At 47.4% G+C, this 13,586-nt stretch overlaps 2 protein-coding genes across 2 annotated transcripts in view; one reads left to right on the forward strand and one right to left on the reverse strand.

The window, feature by feature from the left end:
- The window catches only part of ARFIP2 (ARF interacting protein 2), a 98,001-nt gene extending 91,866 nt beyond the window's left edge, over positions 1-6,135 (reverse strand). The window contains exon 1 of the mRNA XM_075851266.1: positions 5,536-6,135. The gene's annotated coding sequence lies outside the window, so the exon portion shown is untranslated. The remainder of the gene's footprint in view (positions 1-5,535) is intronic.
- Positions 5,848-13,000, forward strand: TIMM10B (translocase of inner mitochondrial membrane 10B). Its single transcript, XM_075851267.1, has 3 exons — positions 5,848-6,178; positions 10,601-10,696; positions 12,125-13,000. Exons 1-3 carry the CDS (start codon positions 6,149-6,151, stop codon positions 12,377-12,379), a joined length of 381 nt encoding a protein of 126 aa, XP_075707382.1. The 5' UTR covers positions 5,848-6,148; the 3' UTR covers positions 12,380-13,000.
- The last annotated feature ends 586 nt before the right edge of the window (positions 13,001-13,586 follow it).

Below are 13,586 nucleotides of genomic sequence, written 5' to 3' on the forward strand. Positions count from 1 at the left end.
ATTCAGGACTATATACATTATACATGTACACCACTATATACACACACGATAGTCAGCACTATATACATTATACATGTACACCACTATATACACACACACACGATAGTCAGGACTATATACATTATACATGTACACCACTATATACACACACACACACACGATAGTCAGGACTATATACATTATACATGTACACCACTATATACACACACACACGATAGTCAGCACTATATACATTATACATGTACACCACTATATACACACACACACACACACGATAGTCAGGACTATATACATTATACATGTACACCACTATATACACACACACACACACACACACACGATAGTCAGCACTATATACATTATACATGTACACCACTATATACACACACACGATAGTCAGCATTATATACATTATACATGTACACCACTATATATACACACACACACGATAGTCAGGACTATATACATTATACATGTACACCACTATATACACACACACACACACACACACGATAGTCAGCATTATATACATTATATATGTACACCACTATATACACACACACACACACACACACACACACATGATATTCAGGACTATATACATTATACATGTACACCACTATATACACACACGATAGTCAGCACTATATACATTATACATGTACACCACTATATACACACACACACGATAGTCAGGACTATATACATTATACATGTACACCACTATATACACACACACACACACGATAGTCAGGACTATATACATTATACATGTACACCACTATATACACACACACACGATAGTCAGCACTATATACATTATACATGTACACCACTATATACACACACACACACACACGATAGTCAGGACTATATACATTATACATGTACACCACTATATACACACACACACACACACACACACGATAGTCAGCACTATATACATTATACATGTACACCACTATATACACACACACGATAGTCAGCACTATATACATTATACATGTACACCACTATATACACACACACACACACACACACACACGATAGTCAGCACTATATACATTATACATGTACACCACTATATACACACACACGATAGTCAGCACTATATACATTATACATGTACACCACTATATACACACACACACGATAGTCAGCACTATATACATTATACATGTACACCACTATATACACACACACACATGTTAATCAGGACTATATACATTATACACACACCACTATATATACACATTATACACACACACACACAATAGTCAGCATTATATACATTATACATGTACACCACTATATACACACACACACACACACAATAGTCAGCATTATATACATTATACATGTACACCACTATACACACACACACACGATAGTCAGCACTATATACATTATACATGTACACCACTATATACACACACACACACACACACACGATAGTCAGCACTATATACATTATACATGTACACCACTATATACACACACACACACGATAGTCCGCACTATATACATTATACATGTACACCACTATATACACACACACACACACACACACACACACACACACACACACACACATATGATAGTCAGGACTATGTACATTATACATGTACACCACTATATACACACACATGTTAATCAGGACTATATACATTATACATGTACACCACTATATATACACACACAATAGTCAGGACTATATACATTATACATGTACACCACTATATACACACACATGTTAATCAGGACTATATACATTATACATGTACACCACTATATATACACACAATAGTCAGGACTATATACATTATACATGTACACCACTATATATACACACGATAGTCAGGACTATATACATTATACATGTACACCACTATATACACACACACGATAGTCAGCATTATATACATTATACATGTACACCACTATATATACACACGATAGTCAGGACTATATACATTATACATGTACACCACTATATACACACACACGATAGTCAGCATTATATACATTATACATGTACACCACTATATATACACACACACAGGATAGTCAGCATTATATATATTATACATGTACACCACTATATACACACACACACACACACACACACACACACGATAGTCAGCACTATATACATTATACATGTACACCACTATATATACACACAATAGTCAGGACTATGTACATTATACATGTACACCACTATATATACACACATGATATTCAGCACTATATACATTATACATGTACACCACTATATATACACACACACACACACAGGATAGTCAGCATTATATACATTATACATGTACACCACTATATATACACACAATAGTCAGGACTATGTACATTATACATGTACACCACTATATACACACACACGATAGTCAGGACTATATACATTATACATGTACACCACTATATATACACACACACACACACACACGATAGTCAGGACTATATACATTATACACACACATGATAGTCAGGACTATATACATTATACATGTACACCACTATACACACACACACGATAGTCAGGACTATATACATTATACATGTACACCACTATATACACACACATGATATTCAGCATTATATACATTATACACATTATCACAGCACAGACATTAAACATTTGTTACCTGAACTAGCTACAGAGTCAGCACTCAGGAAACCACACCCACAACACCTGTCCACACCCACAACACCTGTCCCCTCCCCCTGAGCCTGCCTCACCTGGGAATCTCTCTCTCTCTCTCTCTCTCTATATATATTTATATTTGATGTTCCCGGATTCTCTGCCGTAGATCCTGGAAAAACTGAGCAGCAATACAAGATAAATATGAGGGACAGTCCCTAAAAGATCATCCCGGGCCGTACCCGGCGAGACATGAGCTCCAGGGACCCCGTACCTGCCAGTGCTGTCATTACTCCACGGGAATACAACATTACGCTGCCGATTAATGTCAGACATGAGAAAGATTGTACATATACCAACCCTCCGCTGACTACATAACTGCAGAGTACAGACCTCCTCAGGTATTAACATCCGCACACTGTGCCCGGGAGCTTCATGGCCGAACATCACCAAGCACAATGCCAAGCGTCAGATGGAGGGGGGTAAAGCCACCGCTTCTCTGACGTGTTCTGTGGAGTGACGCTTCTCTATATGGCGTGTATGGGGGGTGTATATATAGTGTATGGGGAGGGTGTGTGTATATAATGTATGGGGGTCTATATATAGTGTATGGGGGTGTATATATAGTGTATGGGGCTGTATATAGTGTATGGGCGATGTGTGTATATATAGTGTATGGGGAGGGTGTGTGTGTGTATATATAGTGTATGGGGGTGTATCTATAGTGTATGGGGTGTATATATAGTGTATGGGGAGGGTGTGTGTGTGTATATAGTGTATGGGGGTGTATCTATAGTGTATGGGGGATGTATCTATAGTGTATGGGGGATGTATCTACAGTGTATGGGGGGGGGTATATATATATATATAGTGTATGGGGAGGGTGTGTGTATATATAGTGTATGGGGAGGGTGTGTGTATATATAGTGTATGGGGAGGGTGTGTGTGTATATATAGTGTATGGGGGATGTATATATAGTGTATGGGGGATGTATATATAGTGTATGGGGAGGGTGTGTGTATATATAGTGTATGGGGGATGTATATATAGTGTATGGGGGATGTATATATAGTGTATGGGGGATGTATATATAATGTATGGGGGGGTGTATATATAGTGTATGGGGAGGGTGTGTGTATATATAGTGTATGGGGGATGTATATATAGTGTATGGGGGATGTATATATAGTGTATGGGGATGTATATATAGTGTATGGGGGTGTATCTATAGTGTATGGGGGATGTATATATAGTGTATGGGGGGTGTATATATATAGTGTATGGGGAGGGTGTGTGTATATATAGTGTATGGGGGATGTATATATAGTGTATGGGGGATGTGTATATATAGTGTATGGGGGATGTATATATAGTGTATGGGGGGTGTATATATAGTGTATGGGGAGGGTGTGTATATATAGTGTATGGGGATGTATATATAGTGTATGGGGAGGGTGTGTGTATATACAGTGTATGGGGGTGTATCTATAGTGTATGGGGGATGTCTATATAGTGTTTGGGGGATGTATATATAGTGTATGGGGGGGTGTATATATATAGTGTATGGGGAGGGTGTGTGTATATATAGTGTATGGGGAGGGTGTGTGTATATATAGTGTATGGGGGATGTATATATAGTGTATGGGGGGTGTATATATAGTGTATGGGGAGGGTGTGTGTATATATAGTGTATGGGGGATGTATATATAGTGTATGGGGGGTGTATATATAGTGTATGGGGAGGGTGTGTGTATATATATATAGTGTATGGGGATGTATATATAGTGTATGGGGGATGTATATATAGTGTATGGGGAGGGTGTGTGTATATATAGTGTATGGGGGTGTATCTATAGTGTAAGGGGGATGTATATATAGTGTATGGGGGATGTATATATAGTGTATGGGGGGGTGTATATATATATAGTGTATGGGGAGGGTGTGTGTATATATAGTGTATGGGGAGGGTGTGTGTATATATAGTGTATGGGGGATGTATATATAGTGTATGGGGGGTGTATATATAGTGTATGGGGAGGGTGTGTGTATATATAGTGTATGGGGGATGTATATATAGTGTATGGGGGGTGTATATATAGTGTATGGGGTGTGTATATATAGTGTATGGGGTGTGTATATATAGTGTATGGGGTGTGTATATATAGTGTATGGCGGGTGTATATATAGTGTATGGGGGTGTATATATAGTGTATGGGGGTGTATATATAGTGTATGGCGGGTGTATATATAGTGTATGGGGGTGTATATATAGTGTATGGGGGATGTATATATAGTGTATGGCGGGTGTATATATAGTGTATGGCGGGTGTATATATAGTGTATGGGGGTGTATATATAGTGTATGGGGGATGTATATATAGTGTATGGCGGGTGTATATATAGTGTATGGGGGGTGTATATATAGTGTATGGGGGTGTATATATAGTGTATGGGGCTGTATATATATATATATATATATATATATATATATATAGTGTATGGGGGGGTGTATATATAGTGTATGGGGGGTGTATATATAGTGTATGGGGGGTGTATATATATATATATAGTGTATGGGGAGGGTGTGTGTATATATAGTGTATGGGGGATGTATATATAGTGTATGGGGTGTGTGTATATATAGTGTATGGGGTGTGTATATATAGTGTATGGGGGGTGTATATATATAGTGTATGGGGGGGTGTATATATATATAGTGTATGGGGGGGTGTATATATATATATATATAGTGTATGGGGGGTGTATATATATATATAGTGTATGGGGGGTGTATATATATATAGTGTATAGGTGTAGATTTAGTGGATCTTTACATATAGAGAGCTCTGGCTACATGACATGATTACACTCTTACCTGAGGCTTAGACTGCTGCCAGTCTCCTTAGGTGGTCTCTTTATGGGGTATTCATCATAGATACAGGCAGTCACTGCTGGATGTCTCCAGGCTCAGTCTCTCTGATGCTGGATGTCAGTGGTCCCTCTCTTGGTTGCAGTGACAGACGTGGTGCAGTCTCTTTTCTGAGCGTCGCTCAGCTCTCTTATCACCCATTAAACGGTCTCTCTAATCTGATGTCTCCGGTGGGAGGAGTCTCCCTGACAGCTGTCTAATCCAGCCGGAAGTGGACAATATAACCGGAAGTTGCAGCTTCATCTTGTGGTTGGCGGATCGGTGATCTGGGCGGAAGGGGATTGTTCTCAAGGTACAGTCGAAGCGAAGGATTCTGGGAGAAACTACGTATGCGATAAGTTCGAGCTACACAAAAATGGCAGCCGTGTATTTCTACCAATAGAGGACACGCCGACTAACCATTCAAACGTCTACAGTAATGGCGGCGCCCTGAAGGGTCACATGAATTAGAGGAGCAAGGCTGTGGCAGTGACCCGGGAGAAAAGGTCTCTGCGGGAGACCGTGAGGCCGCAGTGTGACCGTATTCATACAGATACGAAAGTCCGGAGCGGTCGTCATTATGGACGGGGAACAGCAGCAGCTGCGCAATGTGAGGAGCCCTGGGAGACCTCTAATGTAACAAGCTGCGTGTCATATGACAAAGAGAGACCAATCAGATCGCAGCTAACGTATTCCTGCATAGGTGATGGGGTGAGAGCAGGGATGTGATTGGATGTTATGTGGTGAGAGCAGGGAGGTGATTGGAGGTTATGGGGTTAGAGCAGGGAGGTGATTGGATGTTATGGGGTGAGAGCAGGGAGGTGATTGGATGTTATGGGGTGAGAGCAGGGAGGTGATTGGATGTTATGGGGTGAGAGCAGGGAGGTGATTGGATGTTATGGGGTGAGAGCAGGGAGGTGATTGGATGTTATGGGGTGAGAGCAGGGAGGTGATTGGATGTTATGAGGTGAGAGCAGGGAGGTGATTGGATGTTATGGGGTGAGAGCAGGGAGGTGATTGGATGTTATGGGGTGAGAGCAAGGGGGTGATTGGATGTTATGGGGTGAGAGCGGGGAGGTGATTGGATGTTATGGGGTGAGAGCAGGGAGGTGATTGGATGTTATGGGGTGAGAGCAGGGAGGTGATTGGATGTTATGGGGTGAGAGCAGGGAGGTGATTGGATGTTATGAGGTGAGAGCAGGGAGGTGATTGGATGTTATGGGGTGAGAGCAGGGAGGTGATTGGATGTTATGGGGTGAGAGCAAGGGGGTGATTGGATGTTATGGGGTGAGAGCGGGGAGGTGATTGGATGTTATGGGGTGAGAGCAGGGAGGTGATTGGATGTTATGGGGTGAGAGCGGGGAGGTGATTGGATGTTATGGGGTGAGAGCGGGGAGGTGATTGGATGTTATGGGGTGAGAGCGGGGAGGTGATTGGATGTTATGGGGTGAGAGCGGGGAGGTGATTGGATGTTATGGGGTGAGAGCAGGGAGGTGATTGGATGTTATGGGGTGAGAGCAGGGAGGTGATTGGATGTTATGGGGTGAGAGCAAGGGGGTGATTGGATGTTATGGGGTGAGAGCGGGGAGGTGATTGGATGTTATGGGGTGAGAGCAGGGAGGTGATTGGATGTTATGAGGTGAGAGCAGGGAGGTGATTGGATGTTATGGGGTGAGAGCAGGGAGGTGATTGGATGTTATGAGGTGAGAGCAGGGAGGTGATTGGATGTTATGGGGTGAGAGCAGGGAGGTGATTGGATGTTATGAGGTGAGAGCAGGGAGGTGATTGGATGTTATGGGGTGAGAGCGGGGAGGTGATTGGATGTTATGAGGTGAGAGCAGGGAGGTGATTGGATGTTATGAGGTGAGAGCAGGGAGGTGATTGGATGTTATGAGGTGAGAGCAGGGAGGTGATTGGATGTTATGAGGTGAGAGCAGGGAGGTGATTGGATGTTATGGAGTGAGAGCAGGGAGGTGATTGGATGTTATGGGGTGAGAGCAGGGAGGTGATTGGATGTTATGGGGTGAGAGCAGGGAGGTGATTGGATGTTATGGGGTGAGAGCGGGGAGGTGATTGGATGTTATGGGGTGAGAGCGGGGAGGTGATTGGATGTTATGGGGTGAGAGCGGGGAGGTGATTGGATGTTATGGGGTGAGAGCAGGGAGGTGATTGGATGTTATGTGGTGAGAGCAGGGGGGTGATTGGATGTTATGGGGTGAGAGCAGGGAGGTGATTGGATGTTATGGGGTGAGAGCAGAGCAGGGAGGTGATTGGATGTTATGGGGTGAGAGCAGGGAGGTGATTGGATGTTATGAGGTGAGAGCAGGGAGGTGATTGGATGTTATGGGGTGAGAGCAGGGAGGTGATTGGATGTTATGGGGTGAGAGCAGGGAGGTGATTGGATGTTATGGAGTGAGAGCAGGGAGGTGATTGGATGTTATGTGGTGAGAGCAGGGAGGTGATTGGATGTTATGCGGTGAGAGCAGGGAGGTGATTGGATGTTATGAGGTGAGAGCAGGGAGGTGATTGGATGTTATGGGGTGAGAGCAGGGAGGTGATTGGATGTTATGGGGTGAGAGCAGGGAGGTGATTGGATGTTATGGGGTGAGAGCAGGGAGGTGATTGGATGTTATGGGGTGAGAGCAGAGCGGGGAGGTGATTGGATGTTATGGGGTGAGAGCAGGGAGATGATTGGATGTTATGGGGTGAGAGCAGGGAGGTGATTGGATGTTATGGGGTGAGAGCAGGGAGGTGATTGGATGTTATGGGGTGAGAGCAGAGCGGGGAGGTGATTGGATGTTATGGGGTGAGAGCAGGGAGGTGATTGGATGTTATGAGGTGAGAGCAGGGAGGTGATTGGATGTTATGGGGTGAGAGCGGGGAGGTGATTGGATGTTATGGGGTGAGAGCAGGGAGGTGATTGGATGTTATGGGGTGAGAGCAGGGAGGTGATTGGATGTTATGGGGTGAGAGCAGGGAGGTGATTGGATGTTATGGAGTGAGAGCAGGGAGGTGATTGGATGTTATGTGGTGAGAGCGGGGAGGTGATTGGATGTTATGGGGTGAGAGCGGGGAGGTGATTGGATGTTATGCGGTGAGAGCAGGGAGGTGATTGGATGTTATGAGGTGAGAGCGGGGAGGTGATTGGATGTTATGGGGTGAGAGCAGGGAGGTGATTGGATGTTATGAGGTGAGAGCAGGGAGGTGATTGGATGTTATGGGGTGAGAGCAGGGAGGTGATTGGATGTTATGAGGTGAGAGCAGGGAGGTGATTGGATGTTATGGGGTGAGAGCAGGGAGGTGATTGGATGTTATGGGGTGAGAGCAGGGAGGTGATTGGATGTTATGGGGTGAGAGCAGGGAGGTGATTGGATGTTATGGGGTGAGAGCAGGGAGGTGATTGGGTGTTATGAGGTGAGAGCAGGGAGGTGATTGGATGTTATGGGGTGAGAGCAGGGAGGTGATTGGATGTTATGGGGTGAGAGCAGGGAGGTGGTGGGGTGAGAGCAGGGAGGTGATTGGGTGTTATGGGGTGAGAGCAGGGAGGTGATTGGGTGTTATGGGGTGAGAGCAGGGAGGTGATTGGATGTTATGGGGTGAGAGCAGGGAGGTGATGGGGTGAGAGCAGGGAGGTGATTGGATGTTATGGGGTGAGAGCAGGGAGGTGATTGGATGTTATGGGGTGAGAGCAGGGAGGTGATTGGATGTTATGGGGTGAGAGCAGGGAGGTGATTGGATGTTATGGGGTGAGAGCAGGGAGGTGATTTGAGGTTATGGGGTTAGAGCAGGGAAGTGATTGGATGTTATGAGGTGAGAGCAAGGGGGTGATTGGATGTTATGGGGTGAGAGCAGGGAGGTGATTGGATGTTATGGGGTGAGAGCAGGGAGGTGATTGGATGTTATGGGGTGAGAGCAGGGAGGTGATTGGATGTTATGGGGTGAGAGCAGGGAGGTGATTGGATGTTATGGGGTGAGAGCAGGGAGGTGATTGGATGTTATGGAGTGAGAGCAGAGCAGGGAGGTGATTGGATGTTATGAGGTGAGAGCGGGGAGGTGATTGGATGTTATGAGGTGAGAGCAGGGCGGTGATTGGATGTTATGGGGTGAGAGCAGGGAGGTGATTGGATGTTATGGGGTGAGAGCAGGGAGGTGATTGGATGTTATGGGGTGAGAGCAGGGAGGTGATTGGATGTTATGGGGTGAGAGCAGGGAGGTGATTGGATGTTATGGGGTGAGAGCAGGGAGGTGATTGGATGTTATGGGGTGAGAGCAGGGAGGTGATTGGATGTTATGGGGTGAGAGCAGGGTGGTGATTGGATGTTATGGGGTGAGAGCAGGGAGGTGATTGGATGTTATGGGGTGAGAGCAGGGAGGTGATTGGATGTTATGGAGTGAGAGCAGAGCAGGGAGGTGATTGGATGTTATCGGGAGAGAGCAGGGAGGTGATTGGATGTTATGAGGTGAGAGCAGGGAGGTGATTGGATGTTATGAGGTGAGAGCAGGGAGGTGATTGGATGTTATGAGGTGAGAGCAGGGAGATGATTGGATGTTATGAGGTGAGAGCAGGGAGGTGATTGGATGTTATGAGGTGAGAGCAGGGAGGTGATTGGATGTTATGGGGTGAGAGCAGAGCAGGGAGGTGATTGGATGTTATGGGGTGAGAGCAGGGAGGTGATTGGATGTTATGAGGTGAGAGCAGGGAGGTGATTGGATGTTATGGGGTGAGAGCAGGGAGGTGATTGGATGTTATGAGGTGAGAGCAGGGAGGTGATTGGATGTTATGAGGTGAGAGCAGGGAGGTGATTGGATGTTATGAGGTGAGAGCAGGGAGGTGATTGGATGTTATGGGGTGAGAGCAGGGAGGTGATTGGGTGTTATGGGGAGAGAGCAGGGCGGTGATTGGATGAGCAGGTGCTGATATATATATACACGTCTATGTATGTCCGGGTTGTATATTTCCATGTATCGGTTGTAGGTTGCTCTGTTTTTCTATCACGCCGGTGTCGTGTAATACTTCTTTATATCTCTCCAGCTGCGGGACTTCCTGCTGGTTTATAATAAGATGACGGAGCAATGCTTCAGCCGCTGCGCCAAGAACCTGAACTACCGGACGCTGACCATGGAGGAGGTACGAGGTGTCGGGGGCCTCCCCTGCTGAGGTTCATCTCTCATCCGTAGATAGTTTTGACGCTCAGCTGTCAGGATCTCAGGACCCCTCCCCCCGTGGGCACCGTCAGTGTAATTTCCGGAACATTCCTCCCGGCAGCGTGATCGTGGACGGTTTGCCAGTGTGACGGGGGGACGGGACTCGTCATATAGAACTAACAGTCCTGTAGTAGTCCTGCAGATATGGGGAGGAGGGGCCCTGTGTGTTCCTGCAGATATGGGGAGGAGGGGCCCTGTGTGTTCCTGCAGATATGGGGAGGAGGGGCCCTGTGTGTTCCTGCAGATATGGGGAGGAGGGGCACTGTGTGTTCCTGCAGATATGGGGAGGAGGGGCCCTCTGTGTTCCTGCAGATATGGGGAGGAGGGGCCCTGTGTGTTCCTGCAGATATGGGGAGGAGGGGCCCTGTGTGTTCCTGCAGATATGGGGAGGAGGGGCCCTCTGTGTTCCTGCAGATATGGGGAGGAGGGGCCCTGTGTGTTCCTGCAGATATGGGGAGGAGGGGCCCTGTGTGTTCCTGCAGATATGGGGAGGAGGGGCCCTGTGTGTTCCTGCAGATATGGGGAGGAGGGGCCCTGTGTGTTCCTGCAGATATGGGGAGGAGGGGCCCTGTGTGTTCCTGCAGATATGGGGAGGAGGGGCCCTGTGTGTTCCTGCAGATATGGGGAGGAGGGGCCCTGTGTGTTCCTGCAGATATGGGGAGGAGGGGCCCTGTGTGTTCCTGCAGATATGGGGAGGAGGGGCCCTGTGTGTTCCTGCAGATATGGGGAGGAGGGGCCCTGTGTGTTCCTGCAGATATGGGGAGGAGGGGCCCTGTGTGTTCCTGCAGATATGGGGAGGAGGGGCCCTGTGTGTTCCTGCAGATATGGGGAGGAGGGGCCCTGTGTGTTCCTGCAGATATGGGGAGGAGGGGCCCTGTGTGTTCCTGCAGATATGGGGAGGAGGGGCCCTGTGTGTTCCTGCAGATATGGGGAGGAGGGGCCCTGTGTGTTCCTGCAGATATGGGGAGGAGGGGCCCTGTGTGTTCCTGCAGATATGGGGAGGAGGGGCCCTCTGTTCCTGCAGATATGGGGAGGAGGGGCCCTGTGTGTGCCTGCAGATATGGGGAGGAGGGGCACTGTGTGTTCCTGCAGATATGGGGAGGAGGGGCCCTGTGTGTTCCTGCAGATATGGGGAGGAGGGGCCCTGTGTGTTCCTGCAGATATGGGGAGGAGGGGCCCTGTGTGTTCCTGCAGATATGGGGAGGAGGGGCCCTGTGTGTTCCTGCAGATATGGGGAGGAGGGGCCCTGTGTGTTCCTGCAGCTTACATGATGCTTGTGGGTAGATGATTGGAGTAGTAGTCCTCTAAGAATTGGTCACTTTCACATCCTGACTTGTCTTTTACCTCGTAGGAGCAGTGTCTGGACAGTTGTGCCTCCAAACTCATCCGCTCAAACCATCGTTTGATGGCGTCCTATGTGGCGCTGATGCCAGGGCTGGTGCAGCGCAGGATGACGGAATATGAGAACCAGAACAAGGAGTCAGCGAACGACCCCCTAGAGAGCAGCAGCAGCAGCAGCTTGTCTGATGTCACCAGTGACCCGGAGCTGGGGTCCCCCCTGGTGCCAGCAGATGTGGATCCAGTGGGTGCTCCGCCATCTATGTGAAGGCTCGTGACTCCGGACTGTATAATAGAGTATGACGTCTTCAGCCTTGATACCACAAAATCTCTCCCCCAAACGCTGGGGCCCCTCAGCATTCTTCTCTGGGGCCCCTCAGCATTCTTCTCTGGGGCCCCTCAGCATTCCTCTCTGGGGCCCCTCAGTATTCCTCTCCAGGGCCCGCCAGTCTCTGTATGTGTGGATTGTATGACGGCAGGGACTGGTGAGGGTGCCGCTCTGTATTTAGGCCTCGTTCTCATAAGGCCAGGGCTTTGTGTTGGTTTTTCGCGAGTTGTAAGATTTCACGTGCCTATTGTGACTTGTTTGCCGTTACAGGGAAAAGATGAAGACAATCGGGACTTCCTGGGAGTTCTACAATATCACTTGCCTCTATTTTTTTTTTCCCTGTAGCAGTTGTGCTTGTGCCGTGATAGCGCCCGGTTCTTACCGCAGGCCTTGACCTTGGTTCTGCGATGACACGGCCGTCCAAGTCTATTGGAATACAATTTGGGGCGTGAATTACAGAGAATGTTCAGCCGGGTTTTTGACTGCAGGTTATTTTTTATATGGATCTTCTGCTCAGGGTCGGAGTCTCAGCCCGGACAATAAAACTGCTCCATGTCCTTGGTATAAGCTTCAGATCTGATCTTTCTCTTTATGTGGCTCTGATTATTTCTATGGATGAGAAGCAAGCTACTTCCTCCCTGATGTTGCCATTGAACTACAATTCCCAACGCTTCTTGTGGTTTGACCTTGTGACCTCTTAGTCCGTTCTTTAGTGTGCAGGTTCTGCTCGGGCATAGTGACCATAGTAGGAATGACCCCACGTTACACTTCAGGCAGGGCCTGCTCAAAGAAAGGGATAGGAAGGTCCTATTACTGTGAGTAAGAGGCTGTCATGGCGGAGTCATACAGCTACTACGGGAAACGGAAGGCGAGGGCCGGCGCGGTGGCTGCACGGGGGCGAGGGATGGCTCGCAGGGGGGCGAGGGCTGGCGTGCGGTGGCTGCACGGGGGCGAGGGATGGCTCGCAGGGGGGCGAGGGCCGGCGCGCGGTGGCTGCACGGGGGTAGAGTTGATTTTCTATCGCCAAGGGGAGAACGTGCAGCATTAACGCATTTTCTATGTTTTACCACATGCTGAACATGAAAGTAAGATATAAATCACGAGAGCAGAGCTGTTGCGTCCATCCCCGCCCTGGACCTCGCTGCAG

The sequence above is a fragment of the Rhinoderma darwinii genome, chromosome 2 (genome assembly GCF_050947455.1).
Source record: "Rhinoderma darwinii isolate aRhiDar2 chromosome 2, aRhiDar2.hap1, whole genome shotgun sequence".
Taxonomy (NCBI): domain Eukaryota; kingdom Metazoa; phylum Chordata; class Amphibia; order Anura; family Rhinodermatidae; genus Rhinoderma; species Rhinoderma darwinii.